This window comes from Mya arenaria, chromosome 12 (genome assembly GCF_026914265.1).
Source record: "Mya arenaria isolate MELC-2E11 chromosome 12, ASM2691426v1".
Classification (NCBI taxonomy): domain Eukaryota; kingdom Metazoa; phylum Mollusca; class Bivalvia; order Myida; family Myidae; genus Mya; species Mya arenaria.
The window spans coordinates 19202033-19221450 of NC_069133.1; the positions used below are offsets into that span (position 1 = coordinate 19202033).

At 34.6% G+C, this 19418-nt stretch overlaps 1 protein-coding gene across 4 annotated transcripts in view; it reads right to left on the reverse strand.

Annotated features, from left to right (window-relative positions):
- Positions 1-19418, reverse strand: part of LOC128211429 (uncharacterized) — a 66275-nt gene that overhangs the window by 32957 nt on the left and 13900 nt on the right. The window contains exons 5-13 of one of the 4 annotated variants that reach the window (XM_052916209.1): positions 18081-18233; positions 16277-16414; positions 15947-16177; positions 15229-15468; positions 13940-14071; positions 12453-12539; positions 8190-8270; positions 2427-3719; positions 61-393 (exon numbers count right to left, since the gene is read on the reverse strand). In XM_052916209.1, the coding sequence (XP_052772169.1) occupies positions 61-393; positions 2427-3719; positions 8190-8270; positions 12453-12539; positions 13940-14071; positions 15229-15468; positions 15947-16177; positions 16277-16414; positions 18081-18233 (2688 nt within the window). Of the gene's footprint in view, positions 1-60; positions 394-2426; positions 3720-8189; positions 8271-12452; positions 12540-13939; positions 14072-15228; positions 15469-15946; positions 16178-16276; positions 16517-18080; positions 18234-19418 lie in introns of all 4 variants that reach the window. The other 3 variants (XM_052916207.1, XM_052916208.1, XM_052916210.1) reach the window with 3 other exon arrangements.

The window sequence follows — 19418 nt, forward strand, 5'->3', positions numbered from 1 at the left end:
AAATCAACTTAAATATGTTTGATACCTATACATATCATAATAATGATAAATTGTTCTTGCCATAAGCATCCGGCTTTCCTTTTTGTAGTATTTGCTGACAAGCATTGTACCCAAAATCATTTGAGGTACCGGTACACAAAATGAAGGAATATGGAATATCTGCATTTTGCTTTAAAAATTCAAAAATCTCAACCAGAACAGATTTCAAGTACTTGTATCCATTTGCCCATGATTTACTATAACTACACGCAACTGCTACTGAAAAACAGTTTCTTTTCTTTATCTCAACTAGAGCATATTCCATTGACTCCGCTACTTTATGCTTTGCCCGACTTTGCTCATGTCCCTCTTGAGGATACTCAACTACAATCTGATTTCCATTCCTTGAAATAGCTGAAAGAAATGGGGAAAAATAGAAATAGAAAGTAATATGTGTGGAAATATCAAAGAAAACATTTAAGTCGAGTTCAATACATTGATTGGTTTTTCTTCTATATATTGAAAACAATATTTGTTAACATTGTTATATATATATGTACAAGTGTCATGATAATTATTGCGTCAGATCCCAATGATTTTCTTTCTTAAAAAACAAATACAAATAATTTTATTACATTAAGTCCTTTGATTAATGATTTTTTTTTCTAATAAAACAGCATAAGGTCTTCAAGATGCAGCTTATCCATGGCAATGTTCTTAATTCTTGTAACAACATTAGATATCCCTTAAGTTTTATCAACCGTTTCAAGAAATTTCTATTTGAGGGAAAAAAATCTCCCTGCAGCCCCCAAAAGAAATAAATGAAGGGTATTAAAAGACTTACTTAGTTTTGACTTCTTCTTAGCTAATATTTATTGAAAATATCAATTAAGGTTTCCTTTTAAAGCTGCACTCTCACAGAATGAACATTTTGACAACGTTTTTATTTTTTGTCTTGTAAGAAGCAAATTTTTGCGTAAATATCTGCATACCAGTGATAAAAGACTGCTGACAAAAGATCAGATTGCAGCTTTACATATTTCCGTCCCAAAATTAATGTTTTATGCATTTTTCTTAAGCCATAAAACATGAAATTTAGAATGGAAATATGAAGATCTGTGATCTGATCTTTTGTCAGCAGTCTTTCATCACTGGTTAGCAGATATTTACACAAAAAAATTCTTATTCAAAGACAAAAAAAGAAAAAGTTGGAAAAATGGTAAATCTGTGAGAGTGCAGCTTAAAAAATACTACAAGAAAGATTTCTAAATGCATTGCCGTATTGGTAACATATAACAATGAAAGGCTATGACGCAGCGTATAGTATAAGCAGGGGATGAATGCAAACATGTTTATAATTAAACATATAATAATCTGAACGAAACATTTTTTAAGAATCAAGCTTTAATATCATTGAAGTAGGCGTTATAAATTGTAACAAAAATAATACACCCAAATTTTTTTTTCTATGTCAAATATATTTTATTCAAAAAAATATATAAGAACTAAAAACAAACTAGAGATTAGAAAAAGCACTTGTATCTCCCATTGTTTTGTCCTAGGTGAAAAATAATCAATGATGAAATTTGGGCTGCAGACGAACAAACATAGGTGCCTTTTACTGGTCATGACCAATCTGCATACCAAATATTAAGTTCCTGGGTCAAAGTATGAAGATCCTTGGTCCAAGCATTCTTTGGTTATTGAGCAGAAAGAAGTGTGACAAAGGGACTGGTGAACAAGATATTAATTTCCACCTGAAAGTCACTGTGACCTTGACATCAAAATCAATATGGGTCATTTACTTATCAAGACCAGAACTAGCAAACCAAGTATGAAGTTCCTGGGCTCAAGCATTCTTTAGTTATTTAGCGGACACCGTTCACATTGATCTTTTGACTACTGATCCCAAATCTATAGGTGTCATCAACTAGTCATGGCCAACTGGCATACCAAGTATGAAGATCCTGGGTTCAAGTGTTTTAAAGTTATTGAGTGGAAACTGTTTGCACCTCACGGTCACTCAACCTTGACCTTAGACCTACTGATCTAAAAATCATTAGGGGTCATCTACTAGTCATGACCAAGTTATTGATCGAAAGCAAAGTGTGATGTACAGACTGACTGACTGACAGAATGGCTGACAGACTGACTTACGGAAAAATAAAATGTAGAGGATTTTTTTGTTATTTAAGCTGAGCTCCTGTCATCAAGCCAATGAGGCTAAATTATACCCAATATATTATTATAACCACTTATTCTATTGAACATGCGATATATTTGTTGTTCATAAAAAATAATAATATGGGTTTTAAGAAATTTAACTTATGTTAGAAAATTACGTAATTGTTACTTAGATCATGTTTAATGAATACCGGTACCAGCCATGGACTTCTTTGGGTATTGTAAACTCAAAACCAGTATTCAGAGCTAAATGTAGTACTCACATTTGCTAACATCTTCCATGCTTTCATTTTCCTTTAAAACAACAATAGCTTCCGCGTCTAAATTCACAGCTTCAACATTTAAAACTGCAATGGTTTGGCCATTTGCATTCGCAATAGAGTACTTGAATGCCTCTCTAAGATCTTTAAATGTATCAGCAGTTGAATGGAAGGAATCTTCTTTTGTTGATTTTTTAAATGAACACAAATCTTTTAAATATTTCTTTATGTCTGGAGCATCTTCTTGGTAGCAAAACACACTGAAAGTGTAGTCTTCATCCAAACTCCAAACAATTTTTACATGTAAAACATTGTGCATTTCTTTCATTTTCTTCATTATTAAAGGGGGCAAAGCAGAGTCATCAATCTCACAGGAATGTTCAACTTTTTTGATTGCTTTCTTCAATTTGCTTACCACTTCATCAGCAGATGATAAAGAACACCATACTAATATTTGATTTTCCTCAGAAAGTATGTCCCATAAAACTGTTCCAAGCTCGCCATAACATTTTAACATGTACTTGTCCAATTTGACAGGAAACTTGGGGATGAGTTCACCATTTTTAATGTCACTCATGGGCACTCTACAATAGTATATTTCCCCTTGAAACCACTCATGACAAGCCAATGATCCGGATATTCTAATGTCGGCAGTATTACCTTTTTCATTTTCAACTTTGTATGCAGCGTCTGGAAAGTTTGTTTTAAAATTTGATTTAAATGAATCCTGTGATATGATTTTTACAACAAACTTAGGGACTTTCTGCTTAACAACAATTGGCTTGAATCCAAAAGCACTAGAATGATGTTGTTCAGTGTTTGGTCCAACAGCATGTTCTTGTCCCAGCATATCGCCGCAATTCCCTCTTTTTGCAAAATTTTCTACAACCTGCATTTTGGTTTCTTGAGCTAACAATGGTTCTTCACTTACAGCCTTGTCATTTTGGTCTCCAGAAGGATTAAGGCTTTGTACCTTACAACTCTTCAGGGAATTAGCCTCAACAAACAAATCAAAACAGCTACCATCAACACATAAAAGTTCCCCTTCAAAATGAGCATCATTTGCTTTAGGCAAAACAAGTTTACATCTCGGATTATGTTTGTCTTGAACTGTTAAAAAAGGACCTTGAACTTTGATACAAAATTGGTCATTAGATAAAGGCTTTTTTTGTACTTGTGCAGCTTCTGATTTACTTCTTGGTTGCATGCTGTTCATACATTCTAAGGATGTGCCGTCGGGTGGGAATTTATCTTGGGTTGTGTTGTCATTCTTTTCCTGTTCTTTGCAATCTGCTTCTGAAAAGAGAAGTTAAATCTAACAAGAGGGCTTCAAATGCTATTTCTTACCATCACCCATAATACGTACTTTTTGGTTTTTAAAAAATAGACAAACAAAAGATCCAATAACGATTTCTCTGGCAATCACTTCAAAGTATATGTAATAAACCAAATTAAAAATATGTGCATTCCAATGTTTTTGCATGCAGTATTTGAATTACCTCTTAACATGACTTTCTAATGCTAGCTATATGGGGAAATATACGTTTGATTTTATATTAGACTGAAAATTAGACACCTTTAATGGTTCAAATTGAAAAGCTATTTATTTTGTATGATAACAAAGTAACACAATGAAGTCACCATTTTAACTGTCTTTACTTTACTTTTATTATTTAACACATTTCGGTAAATATGAAGATAACAGAACAGAACATAAATCCAACTTTAATAGTTCAAACCCAGAAAAAAGGAAAAAAAAACTTGTTTTACTACATCTCTGTATATATCCAGTTTCATTTTATAAGTTTACTCGAGGAACTCATAGGATACAAAAGCAGGAAACCCCATGCAGAAACAAAACTATGTAAAGCTCCTGTAATACATCAGACTTAGGCGGTGTATAATCAATAATTCTCGTGATATTAACGACACTAGCATCATGAGTTGCATGTTACATATCCTTTAGTTGTTGCGAACTGTTATATAATTATCAACCACAAATTATTTCAAAATAAACTTTTATAATCATAATATTGAGGAGTTCTACTATGCCAGTTTGTGGTACTTGAAGGGCAAAACTTTGGTAGTATTGCATGCAGCGGGAAACACAACCCCAGGTGCACAACTTTATTGCCTGAACAACATTCCCTCAAGGTTATATGACCATTACTCTGGATAGGTGCAGCGGGAAACAAAACCCCAGGTGCCCAACTTCATTGCCTGAACAACATTCTATATGACTCTAGGTGAAATAATTTTTAGTTTGAAGCGACACAATTCAAAAATGCCAAGTTTTGCTTATTCAAGGGCCATAATTCTGGATATGTGCAGTGGCAAACAAAACCCCTGGTGCCCAACCTTTTTGCATGAACATCATTCCCCAAAGTTTCATGACTGTAGGTGAAATTGTCCAGAAATCCCATTTTTTTGCTATGGTAATTCAAGGCCCATCACTCTAATTTAACTTAATGCAGCAAGAAACAAAACCCCATCTGTACACATTCACCCAAATTACATTCCCCTGAGCTTCCATGACTTTTGGTCATATACCATAACTAACTTTGTATAGGAGCTAGCACTTTAAGGATCGACGCAGGCAAAAATATATGAGAAAAATCGGGAAAAAACATTAAACCCATGAATGGAAAGCAGTGAAGATTTTCAAAATCAATAACCTCATGTTTGTTTTCAGTTAAAATTGTTTTGGTTATTGTAAACCTTGCGATATTAAATACCATATCATTTGTAATGCAACAGCCTTGTTAGTGTTTGTTCTCGACACATCAACATCTGCTGCAAAGTAAACATGTGGCATAGTGCGAACAAACAGCTCTACCATCGCAACAGTTTGTACTATTGGTTTTTTACTCTGCTAAATCAAAAACAGCATTCTCCTCATGTGGTTGTCTGAGTTCAACAGTCATATGACCTTTTAGTGTGACGTTGACCTTGAACTATTAAGCACATCAATTCAATAAGATTGAATATTTGTGGTGAGTTAATACAAAATCCTTCAGGCGATTCCAGAATTATGGTGTGGGACACAATTTGTGATGGACAGACAGATAGACATCTTGAAACATGTGCTCTGCATATCATCTAAATTTGGTGAAAATTTGTGGAGCAAAATTTCAAAATCCTTCAAATGGTTCCCAAGATATAGAGCAGACACGAACTGTAGTAATGACCTTTGACCTAAAAGTATGACCTTGACTTTGAGTAGAGCTAGTTTTAACATGTGCTCTGCATATCATATTAATAAGATGAACATTTGTGGCAATTAATTTCAAGATCTTCCATGGGGTTCAAGAGAAATGGTCAGACATGAATAATACTCATATTAAATTCAAATGACCTTTGATCTCTATGTGTGACCTTAACCTTGAACCCAACTGGATGAAATATGTGCTCTGAACATTGTCTAATTATTGTGAACATGTGTGGCTAGTCATTCCAAAATCCTACATTGGATTCAAGCTATATGGAGCGGCCACAAAAAAGGTCATATCATAATCATATCACCTTTGACCTTAAAGTGTGATCTTGACCTTGAATTGAGCTGGTTGTAACATGGGCACTGCAAAACATCTAAATATGGTTAACGTTTGCTGCGAGTTATTTCAAAATCCTTTATGGGGTTTAGACAGTAATTGTAGTCATATGACATTTGCCCTCAAAGTATGGCATGAGCCAAGTTGGCTGTAACATTTGCTCTGCACATCGTCTCAATATAGTGAACATTTGTGTTGATTTACTTATAAATCCTTCAAGTGGTTCAAGAATTATGAAGCCAACACGATTTTTAATGGACAGACGGACGGACGTACGGACGTTCTCACATATCAATCTTTGTAAGGTACTTTCCCATTACTACCATTATAAAAATATACCTACTAATGCCCTACTTACCCTAACCAACAAGCGCTACCTTACAAATTTATCCACTATAAGCAATATTTAGTACCAAACAACACAAGGAAAAACAATATGTCTCCCCATTTATGAGGGTAAACATAATATATGTTTCTTGAATCATCATATCCCGACCTTCCATTGCCAATATAACTCAATCGAGGTGAGATACCTCCCTTTTAGAATTAAATGTCAACAAACTCTTTTTTTCCAATTTATACTTTAGAGCAGCCAAATTCTGACTTAACTGGACTTCAAAAAAAATTGTCATAAGATAAGACACAGCCATTTTTGTATTGGAATTCTGGGGGGGGGGGGGGGGAGCGCATCCTATACAAAGTAATTTACAGAAGTCTATGAGATAGCGACTCAAGTCCAGAAATGCCAATTTTTGCTATTAAACCAGTCACAGGGATGTGATTGACCTGGCAGCTGAAGGGCTGAAACCATTTCGGCCATGGGTTCTTATGGCACTGTTGGGGTCAAAAGCACACTGCCTTAGAAAAAAAACTGGCTATTTAGAAGCTCTCTTGAAGCACTCAGGAATATCAACTCTAACAACCAAAAGCACTCTAGTAACTTTTTTAATCAGCATTTTTTTTTTATTTATTTATTTATACTTTTTTTTTTTTTTTTTTTTTTTTTGGGGGGGGGGGGTGTCGCTGGGGCCAACTCCCATGTAAAAACACACCAAGAAAATCTGTGGGGGCATAAAAAGAAACCTTTATTAATTTAATCAAAATAAATATTTTGTTTTCTAAAGTTGGTTTATCATTGCATTTAAAAATTATATAATTAACTCTTATCTGTCTGAAGGCTAATGGTGATATCTGTGAATAATGCAGCTGTGGGAGCCTATTGTTGTATAACTCTATTGTACAACTGATTCAGCCTGTTGTGGTATTCCTGTGGTTAGAGTCCAACTGTTGGAGCCTTTTGTTGTATTCCTCTTTTGAAGAGTACAATTGTTAGAGCCTATTGTTGTATTCTTCTATTGTAGAGTACAGTTGTTAGAGCCTATTGTTGATTTACTCTACTTCAGAGTACAGCTGTTGGATCCTATTGTTGTATTCCTCTGTTGGAGCCTGTTGTTGTATTCCTATGTGGTAGAGTACAGCGGTTGGTGCCCATTTTGGTTTTACCCTGTTGTAGATAACACCGGGTGGAGCCTGTTGTTATATTACTCATTTGTGGAGTTCCGTCTTTGGAGCCTATGGATGTATTACGCTGTTGTGGGGTACAGCTGTTTGGGCTATTGTTAAATGACTCTTGTGGAGTACAGCTGTGGATGCCTTTTGTGGTATTTCTCTGTTGTAGAGTGCAGCTGTTGAAGCCTGATGTTGTATTTCTCTGTTGTAGAATACAGTTGTTGGAGCATTGTGTTGTATTACTCTATTGTAGAGTACAACTGTGGGAGCCTGTTCTTGTATTCCTTTTTTGTGGAGTACAGCTGTTGAAGCTATTGTTGTATTACGCCAATGGAGTACAACAGTTGGAGCTTATTGTGGTATTACTCCTTTATGGAGTACCGCTGTTAAAGCCTATTGTTGTATTACTCCCATGTAAAGTACAACTGTTGGAGCCTATTGTGGTGTTATGTATTGGTAGAGTATGACTATTTGGACCGATTGTTGAGTTTTACTCAATTTTTGAGTATTGCCATTTGGGGCCAGAGTTGGGGTATTTGTGTCGAAGGTTTAATTATTATTTATTTTAAGAATAGGGTTATATTACTCTTCTTTACGTACCTTTAAGGTCTTGGACAATGACCAAGGTTGGTATTTCTTGACATAGATTACTTACCCCACTCATATAAATAATTAGCATGCTTGACACACTTAAAAAATACTTTACCTTTTGGATCGATAATTTCAAAGGAATCCAGAGAGCTGATTGAAACTTGAGAGCCTAAAACGTCTTTGACATCAGCTGTATCTGAAACAGAAATGTTTCATATTGAACTTCAGACAGGTATATTTAGTTACAGAACAGTTTGAATATGACTGGTTTTGTAAGTCAAGTCGTCAATCAAACAGCATTGCAGACCAGTCTACAGCATATTTTATTTAATAGAAAAGGATTAGGAGACTTATCTTTTAGACTGCAAAGGTCATTAATAAAGGGGGCAATAGGAAGTTCACAGTAAACAAATACTTGAAGGCTTAAATAACAGGTTAACATTTAACAAGTCTTATTTGACTTGCTTCACATTAATGCATTTTCATAGCGGGTTTGTGTACCAAGAATTATGCTAATATCTAGTAATGATTTTCAAATTAATGTTTTCAATTATTGCAAACCTGATTTTCTGCATAAAAACAATCAAAACAAAGTAGGGTGGCACCAATAAACTTACAATACATTTAAATGATTTTACCCTTATGCATTTTTGTATATCAAGTACAGATGCTGATTTCAGACTTAAAAGCACTGTTATAAAACAATGTGTAAGAGAGAAATCAATGTCAAAAAGTTTGACTAATATTTTAAAGAAATTGTCCAGCATTTTCAACGAAAGCATTAAACAGAAATTACAGACATTGTGAAACGGACACCACCATGCAAATTCTGTGCAGTTTTAGCACTGTAATTTCAATGCGGATATGAGGCAATCATATTAAATTTAGATCATTAATTTAAAAGTATGGTTTACCAATGAATGTATAAAACAAAGACATCACAAAGTGCCAATGCTTATCTAATTTTTCAGTAAGACAAGGGGAATAACTTTAGGGAAATACAGTCCAAACTCGCTGTGTCGACATCAGATATCTCGATTTTCCGGTTATGTCAAACTTTTTCCCCAGTTCCGAATGTATTCCTTCTTATTCTATTTATTAAAATAACTCTGTTTATATCGACTTTTCTCATGGGATTTCTTTGCTCTGTTGAACTCATATTTCAGTCCCTCATAATATTGCAATGGTAACATTTTGAACAAAATATGTTTGTCAAACATTATGCCTCCCCTGAGCGCCATGTTGTCAGAATTATTTGGACATTAAAATGAAATATGCATGAACCTAAGTGACAGCTGATTTGTCATTGACATTGGATGCATTTGAGGCAGTTTCAAGTTTATGAAAATTCAAAGTGTGTAGATAGTTAAGGTAGTTGTTAATCATGTTCAGGTTATGACTGATATTTGCATTTAAAACAAAGTCTTCTTAGTAGCAGGGAATAGGTAAATATGGCGTATATTTTAATGATGAATATGAGTTATGACCTTGACCTTTGACTTAAGGACCTAAAAAGCCATATGGGCAGGCACTGTCGAGTAATCACACAGACAAGCTTTTTTTTCCAGAAGTTATTGACTCTCCATTCAAGGTCACTGTGACCTTTACCTTTGATCCGATGACCTCTAAAATCAATAGAGATCATCTACTGGTCGGGCCCAACCTTCATGGTAAGTTTGATGAACATAGGTCTAGGCATTGTTGAGTTTAACAACCTAAACCACTAAAGGTCACTATGACCTTGACCTTTGACCTGATTACCCTTAAAATCAATAGGGGTCACTTACTGGTTAGGCCCAACCTTAATGTTAATTTTGATGTCCATCCATCCAGGAATTGTTGAGTTATCACTCGGACAAGCTTTGCTTTATCGTCTCGGACGGACCGACTGACCTACCGACCGACAGACATATGCAAAGCAATATACCCCCTCTGTTTTCGAAGGAAGGGGGGGGCATAAAACTTAAACATTCTAGAATGCATATTGAAACGATAATTAAACAGCAAAAACAGAAAATAAACATTCCAGATATTGGACTGGTAATAGAAAATGGATACTTATTTCACAGAAACATTCAATAGATCATGCAAGCGTCATTGTCAGACAGAAAAACGTTCTTAAAATACTATTGCAATCGTCTCAAAAATTGAGGATTTTGCCACAATTTAGTGATGATTTCTGAACATTTAAGAAACTTTGAAATATTCTAGGTAAGCCTCATTTTTGAGACATTTGTAGAAGTCCTCATTTTTGGAACAGTTTAGGAAGGCCTGAATGTTGAAACATTTTAGGAACCTAAATTTTGAAGAAAAAAAATGAGTATGGCCTTAATTTAAGAAAATTTGTAGAAAATTGGAATTACAAACTTTTGAGTAAAGGCCTCATGTTTAGGACATTTGAGGAAGATCTCAATTTCTTAGGACTTTTGAAGAGGTCCTCAATTTCAGTGATATCTTTGAGGAGGACTTAATGGTAAAATCATTTGAGGAAAATTCATTGTTTTTATAATTGAGGAACAATTTTTGAACATGGAAGTACTTATTTGGAAAAAATGTGAAATACCTTAATTTTTTAACACTATAGAATGCAAATAGGATCATGTTTATCTGCAGTTCTTGTCAGTTTAAGTAATGGTCTGTAGTAATTCCTTAAATTATTCCTCCCACTTTCTCCTATAAACAATGTTGTCAAACTTAATGCCCCTTTCAGGATAATTTATAACATGTGGAAAATTGAATTACCTGTGTTGAGGAAAAGTGCATTCATTATAAATGGACGCCATAAGTTTTAATGAAAGTGAAGATGAAGATTTTGCACTTGAAACATATTTTTCTATGAGAAAAGTAGAATGATTTAACAATGGTTCTTTGTGCTTACTGAAAACCACAAAGCTTGCATGCAAAAACCAAAATTAACATACAAGCAACAATTGCTTTTAAACAACAACTGTGATACATGTACCCAGTTAAAGCTACCTTTTTCGCATGCATTCTACAGCAAAGTTACAGCATGCACACTATAATGGACAAACCCACCATGTATGTAGTGTATTAGGTGAAGTAAGAAAATGACATAACATTTTCTTGTTTTGGGTTTAAAAAATACATTTCGATAATTTTACATAATATTTGAGATGACTTATCAAAAGAGGAGTCTAAAAGCTATATGTTCACTTATTTCCTAAATATGTGAATGTGAGTGACCCTGCCTGTTATTCGAAATTGCTTTTTCTCTTTTTTTAATCAAGCTTTTATGCAATATGTTTATTGCTTGGGCCTAAAATAATACATTTGGTTCGGGTTACCTGACCCTACCTACAAAATAGGCGCCAACCCTACCGATTTTATAGTCCGTTTGAACAAAACTGAAAAACTAAAAAAAATTTTTTTTTGCTTTTTTCAATATGGAGTTTCAAACCTTGAATGCTTTATACAGAAGATAATTTAAACACTATTCTCCAATGATGAAAATGACATTCTTATAAAAAGCCCAATAAAATAGAAATAAAATAGGCCTACCTACCCTTCCTATTTTGGAAAAGGATGTAACCCTAACCAAACCTTTTTAGGCCTTGTTGTCTAAGTCAGATAGAAACCTTATATAGGGTTCTTTGAATGATATGTTGAAATAACATGCATTCAAATAAGGAAAGCATACTTTTTTCTTAGTTTTTATTTTTATTTTGTTTTTATAAACTTGTAAGTCATGGCCCCTCCTATATTGTTATCAATGTTGCTAGTCATTCTCTTCATGGGGTCTATTGCTGCTATTATCAGACAAGTTTATTATAAAAATGTAGATTTACTAAAATTACTTCTTCTTTCCTTCCATAATTAAATCCATAGTTAATTGTACCTCTTTTAAACAGCACTGCAAAATTCAACTTGTAATTTATACACTACTTTAAAACTTAAATCTAGGAGTATCAAATCATTGTGCCATACATTGGAAAACATTTGAAAATACAAGAAACTAGATTGTGCTTATAAAACATGGATTGTCCCACAATCTTGAGTTTTTCACATCAATGTTGATATGAAAATGAATTTGTGCAGTGCTACACTCAGAGCAAATATAAAATTCTTGCTGCTTGGGTTTATTCCTGTGGCTTCCAAAGTAATGTTCTAAAACGATGGATTGTTTGTTAAGAAGGTGAGAGTGGAATAGTGGTATCGGTGTCCACCTCGAACACCCCTCCCCATCAGGGGAACAATCTTATGATCTCTCAAAATGGACACCGGTACTGGTTTCTACTCAGGAAACGGACTCAAGCCTGTTTCTACAAGCTTTCAGCCTTGGTCATAATCAAGCCAATAGAATCATCTTAAACATAAATGTGTTGTATAGTTGATCCTTCAGGATTTCCATTATTCTTGCCTTTTACTTTAGCTTTCCCTCTGCCTGTTTCATTCGGGAGAGTGGCTCCAGCTGAATTTTGAGGTTGTGTGTCTGCTTTGTCATTCTCTGCGTTTGGATGTAAAAAATGAATGCAATTAATGATTGCAGTTTATCAATGTATGAAATCATTTGGTCAGTTAATGGTAATTACGACTAACATAGATGAACCAGAATTTTAAAATATTTAATGTTAAAATTAGGGATGCAAACAAATGGCAAAATTGATTTTAGAATATTCGGTTATTCTTTTGATCGAATATTCGATTACCAAAATACATCTTTTAGAAGTAAACCATTAGTATTATTCCCTAAGTAATAGCCGGGGAATTTTAACCCTACTATTGTCGTTGTGAGTACGCGCGACAGACCCTTATGTCACCCAAATGAGCTTCTAAAATTCCCCATTTTCAGAAAGAAAAAAAAAAACAATACATTATAAACAAACAAAATCGAGCAATTTCAAATCCACTGGTTTTATAAATGTATACAATGAGAAATTAGGTGGACTCTAGATCTATTCTTTTTATTTGCATACTTTCTGTAAAGACAATTGAAAATAGAATACATTTTTATGTTTTAACAGTGGCCACTGACGCCACTTGTCCCATAGACATCACATACATTTTACTGCGATAGAAGATCAATTCACCAATCTCAGGTATCATTCTTGTACTTTTTTTAAAGAGCTTTTCCAATGATGTTGCGTTCATCAGAATTGAATGCTATTCAAATGGAATTGTTCATCCCAGGAAGGGCAATAGGAGAGTGAAGAACTGATAAAATCCTTGTAGCAAAGAAAGGACGCAGGCAATTTTTAGATGATAATCTAGGGTAAACAAGTGCGTCATATGCATAGTATAGAACGGTACTATAGAAATGCACAACATTTGTTTTTGGAAACTTAAACCGATGTCTTCCAATGCATGTCTCATTCTGTTCCACAAGGTTTGACCTTTAGAGATACGGAACGAAATAAGGGTGTTATGTTGATAATGTAAATATAGAACACAAATGTTAAGAAAATCATTGAAGGTTTGTAAGAGAAACAGAAGGATTATGACAGTGTAACAGGTAGAATATTTCGTAAAATTCCTTTAAGGTGTTTCGGGGACACAAAATCTATGGCTAAATATTTGACCTAAAACTTTGACCTCGTCCATGAGTTAGCATGCATGAAATGTGAGTTATGCACTTCTTCTTAATGAAGGGAATACTTCACCTGAGGTATATGAAAATTTTACAAAGCGTGTTGGACAAACAGAGTGGACAGGAGAGTAAACACAAAATCTATGGCTAGAACATTTGACCTTCAACTTTAACATTGAGCATGCATTGTTGGAATGACAGATAGAAGGGCCTACAAGATCAAAGAATATAACTTCCCCTCTATAGCATCAAGTTGGGGTGCGGGGACATTTTTCCAGCGAAAAACAATTAAACCGAAATTCCTTTCAAAAAACACATACCAGTATGCAATGTTCTCTGCATGTTTGTTGTTTGAGGGTTATCAACAGTTTTACCTCCCTGCATTTTACTTTTCCGTGGAGGAGGTGTTGGTGGCTTTAAAAATAGGTTGCCTTGTGTTTTACACTCAGTTTCTGGATGATAAAAATAATAATTTTGCAGTAGTAGTTTCTTCATTATCCTCAGTTTAGAAGAACTAAAACAGGGAAACTTTTAAAACAACATAAACGCTGATGTAAACATGGTTGCTAAGGAATGTGATGTATTTCGATGTTTCGCGAGAGTTTGGTCTTGTGCTGTGGGGGAAACCGGAGTACCCAGAGAAAACCCACTTGTCCGGCTTGGTGACCACTAACCAAACTCCAAGCCGGATAAGTGGGTTTTCTCCGGGTACTCAGTTCCTTGACAATGAGAAAAAGAAAAAAAAAATATGTATAGGCGAGTTATATCAAAATCCTTTCAGCAGTTCTAGAACCATGGAGCAGGCACAACATATAGTCATATGATCTTTGACCTTTAAGCGTTATCTTGACCTTGAACTGAGCTGGTTGTAACATGTGCTCTGCACATTGTTTCGAATGGTGAGCATTTCTGGTTAGTTATTTCAAACTAACTTTCCACATGCACTAGTAGTTGATGACAACATACCATTTCATACTAACTGAAATATTGTTAAATTTTATCTAAATAGGATGCGGACTATCTTTGATGTTATCAAAGATATAGCTTTACTTAGAGATTTGTTAATAAATTGAGAAGAGAACATGTCTTTTAAGCACTTTTGACGGAAAAACAGACAGACCAACACTGGACAAAGAACTATCCTAATAGCCTGACTTGATCAGAAAGTCTCAGGTCAGGAGCGTAGCTAGGCCTAAAACACTTGTAGGCCCGATGGTTCTATGTGAGTTTTGGGACTTTTATTATTTATTATACACATTACACACACTTAATTTTATTTCCAATGATTACAATAACATAAAGCAATACCCACTGCACGTAGTTGAAATAAACACCAAACTTGTCGTGGTTAAAATAAAACAAAATTTTGAGTTGTTCAAAGTATTTGAGTAGGTATTAGTTATTATTGCATTTTTGGGTTATTTAAATTCTGTCATTTTTCAAAAAAAGGCCCGCAAGGCCTATAAGTAGAGATATGGAGCTTCGCCATTGCAGTTGAGCTAAAAATTAGTATGTACTAAGTTAAGATCCTTTAAGTTTTATTTGTCAAATGATAGAAGTTATACTGGTTAATACAATGCAATCTGCAGAAATCTTGGAAAGTTCATACCTTGAGCTGTGCCAGTAATTGGTGGCTTGCCTGGATGTTCCGTTGAGCCATCATGTGAACCTCCTGTAAGCCAAGAATAGTATCTTGGAGAAGGTTGTCCTCCGTCGCCTCCATCACCTGGACCCTGTTTTTTCCTCTTTGAAGCATAATCAGGATTGCTGTGAGAATTATTCTGTTTTTCGCTCGCCCTTTCATCAGACTGATTGACACCACTGCCTTGTGTTTCTTCTGCTTCCGTTTCTATAAGTGTAAATGAGCAGACATATACAAATGGACTTCAAAAAGACTCCAATTCCAACAAGTTTGGGTTACAAGAGATTATTGTAAAACATGTATGCACGCCTTAAGGCAGCCATTTAGTCATTTCACTTTTTAATGTCTGTAGGGTTATTTAAGGTTGTGGCCAAGCTTGACCTTAGCCTTTGAGGTTTTGACTTACTGTTTGTGCCTGATATCCACCTGATCAGGGTGAACTTTCATGGCAAGTGTTTTGAAATTCCTATTATGCATCTTTACGATAAATGCCAGAAAAGGTTCAGTCAGGACGGATACACTAGAGCACCACTGCCACACGCACATACACAGAAGCACCATTCTGACAATTATGTCTCCCTCGACGCACTTGTGCTTGACAAAACACTATTGCCTAGGTTAAAATCCTTTTATAGGTCAAATGTTACACTGGTAATGCAATGCAATCTGCAAGTTTTCTTCATACCTTGACCTGTTCCATTAACTGGTGGCTTCCCTGGTTTTTCTGTTGAGCGATCATGTGAATCTCCTGTGGACCCAGAATTGTATCTTGGAGAAGGTTGTCCTCCATCATCTGAACTCCCTTTTTGCCTCGCCGAAGCATCATCAGGGTTGCTGCGAGAACTGTTCTGTTGTTTGCCTGCCTTCTCATTAGACCGATTGACAGCACTGCCTTGTGTTTCTTCTGCTTCTGTTTCTATAAGTATAAATAAGCAAATATATAAACAAAATAATGGACCTCAGACAGACTTTAATACCAACAAGTCATAGTGCAAGTATCTTGGAAAGGTCATACCTTGACCAGTTCCAGTAACTCGTGGCTTTCGTGGTTGTTCTGTTGAGCCATCATGTGAACCTCCTGTGGACCCAGGATTGTAACTTGGAGAAGCTTGCCCTCTGTCATTTCCTTCATATAGACTCCGTTTGGGCCTTGCTGAAACATCATCATATTTGCTGCGAGTATTATTCTGTTGTTTGCTCACCCTTTCATCAGACTGATTGACATCACTGCTTTGTGTTTCTTCTGCTTCTGTTTCTATAGTTATAAATGAGCAGATATATCTTAATGAACCTCAAACATACTACAATAGCAACAAGTGTGAGTATCAAGAGATGATTGTAAAACATGTATGCGCCCCAAATGGCAGTTATTAAGTCATTTCTCTTTCTCTTTTTAATGCCTGTGTCGATATTTACATCTTAGTGCATTTCCTGGGGATCTTCATTGTAATCACATTGGTAATTATGTAATTTTTTGAGCTTCAAAGGCTGATATTATTTCTATTGAAATTGCTGTAATGACTTTAACCCAACTGCGGGCTAAAAAACTAAAACAAAATACAGGAAAAAGCTTAGGTGCTTGGTACCACTTAGACTAGCTACTGAATTTATTCAGAGTATCAATTTTAGAGAATTAGGTAATGGTATAAACAATTTTCTTTCATGCTTTTCGATGAAATATGGATTTTTATCAGTAAAATAACAACAGTGAAAATATCAATTTGATATTTTACTGCATAATAAGGAGTGAAAATATCAACTTTCAGAACTACTTTTAAAATCCATTGGAGGAACTTCCTCTTGATCAAAACAGAACACTTCACTTTAAACCAGAAAATGCTGGCAAATGAATTATTTAAAATTTAAAGAAATGTTACATAAGATTAGATAAAGATATATTTGGAAATTAACAACTTACAGCCTATTAGAAAAATGGTTATTCCGTTTATTAAACGTTTTCTTGATCTTAAGCTGAACGTTGCTTTCGTAACAAACAAATTACAGACGAAAACAAATGATCGAACATAAATAGAATGTTATATCAACGTTCAAATGTATGTTTAACTGTTTGTCATTGTTATACGTAATACGAACTTCCCCGAAAATTCACACATAATTTACAGTTTAACTGATATATTATTTACCCCACCCCCGCTTCAAAATTGGTCAACAAACTAACGTGGTCCTTATCATTACCTGGAAATCGACCTGTCTTCGACCAAAATAGACTGGTCTCTGACAGTAAGATGACTGAATATCCTGTATCATGAAACACACTCTTAAACTAAGAAACATGTTTTATATCCAATGATTAGTCGCAAATGTTTTGCTTACACATTCGACCTTTCAAATTGTTCATTCAATAAATGGCGGTGTAGTGATTTGGTTATGAATTCATGCCCCGCTTAAAATAAAAGTGATTTCGTTATTTTTTGGAACATAGATGCATTAATAAAACTACATTTATAACTTTTCATAAAATCTTTGCAATAAGAAACGAGCGAATAATTAACTATAAAAAAGAATATCAAACAACTTTATCTCAACAAACCGGAAATAGAAAATTGATAGGTACGTCATCTGCTAAAAAAGGGGGGGAATTCAGAAAATAAATAAAAATAAAAATAAAACTCCGAAAATAAGCATAAAAGAAACAGAAAGATCGTATTTTATTTCACTCGTGGTAATAGAAAAATTACATTTTTACTCGTGGCTTCGCCACTCGTGAAAATATGTTTTTCTATGACCCTCTAGAAATAAAATACAATCTAACACTGACATAATTAAATATTCTCTATGTTATAAGAGTTATGTGTTACCTTTGAATAAATCAGTTCCTGCCCCTGGCTTCATATATTCCATTGCATTTTCTGTTCGAGTTATGTTTGACTGCTTTTGAAAACGACTGCTGGGTTCTTCAGACTCTGGCAAACTATTTGGAGTCGTTCTTGATTCAGAATAATCATCTGACCCTGTAAAATAGAACACTAACGACATTATTTTAAAAGTATAATTACTGAATATATTTATGATGATATTGTCCTTTTTTGCACGTTACCCTGCAATTGCTGGTAGAAAATAAACACACAATTTAAAACATTCTTAAAGAATATTGGAAGGGAAATAACATAGCAATAGCAATAATTTAACATTCTAAAAGTATATTTGAATGGTTATCAAATAGCAAGAAATAATACGAGCTACCCGTACCGGAAATTAAACATTCTTGAGTATTGGAATTGAAATTAAAGTATAAAGGAACGGTAATAGAATAGCAATATAAGAAATCAAACATTATTGAATGTATTTCTAAATGTTATTGAAAATGAATACTTTTATTAATTTGTTAACAGTATGGTAACTTTTGAAAATCATGCAAGTGTCAATTACTGACTTTTAAACATTTAGGTAATCCCCAATTTTGAGGCAATTGTGGTGGGCCTCATTTTGGGAACATTTCAGGAAAGCCTGAATGTTGTTATATTTAAGCAATTTCTCAATTTAAATTACAAGTCAATGCAAAGCATTTAGTAGGTGCTGTGAATGTATTCAAAATAGAGATATTAGTGTTACAAATCCAGTCGGCAGTTCGAAATAGCTGACTTCACTTATGTGTTCTTAAAATCAAACAATAATCGGGATTTCATTGTCAAATAATAAAAGGTCAAATTGTGCATCACTTGAAGTTGTTGGGTGGATGGGGCCCATTTTCAAAGAACAACTACAATACATGTAGTTGCTTTCATATAGATTTAGATGTGCATACATTCAAAGCCTTCCCAGAAAATTTCAGTCGAAAAATAAAGACCAATAGTTTGCAATAAATACATTATAGAGATGTCTAACTTGAAAGGGTGGTCTTTTTACCTAATTCCCCAATGAATGTCAGTTATAGATCTGACACGCACGAAATTCTTTATATAGGTTTCCACAGCAAAATTGAAAGTTTTGAGGTGCTTAATGACCTTTATCTTGAAGTTAGGCAATTTGACCTCGGAGCGACACGTTACCGTCGTATTGTTGTCATTTCGTCAAAATCGCATCAGTTATGGACCGAACATAAAAGCTGGACGGAAGGAATGACGAACGACAAAAGTGATTCCTATATAGCATCTACTTCACTTTCTGAACAGGGGTTATGATAAACTAAACCAATC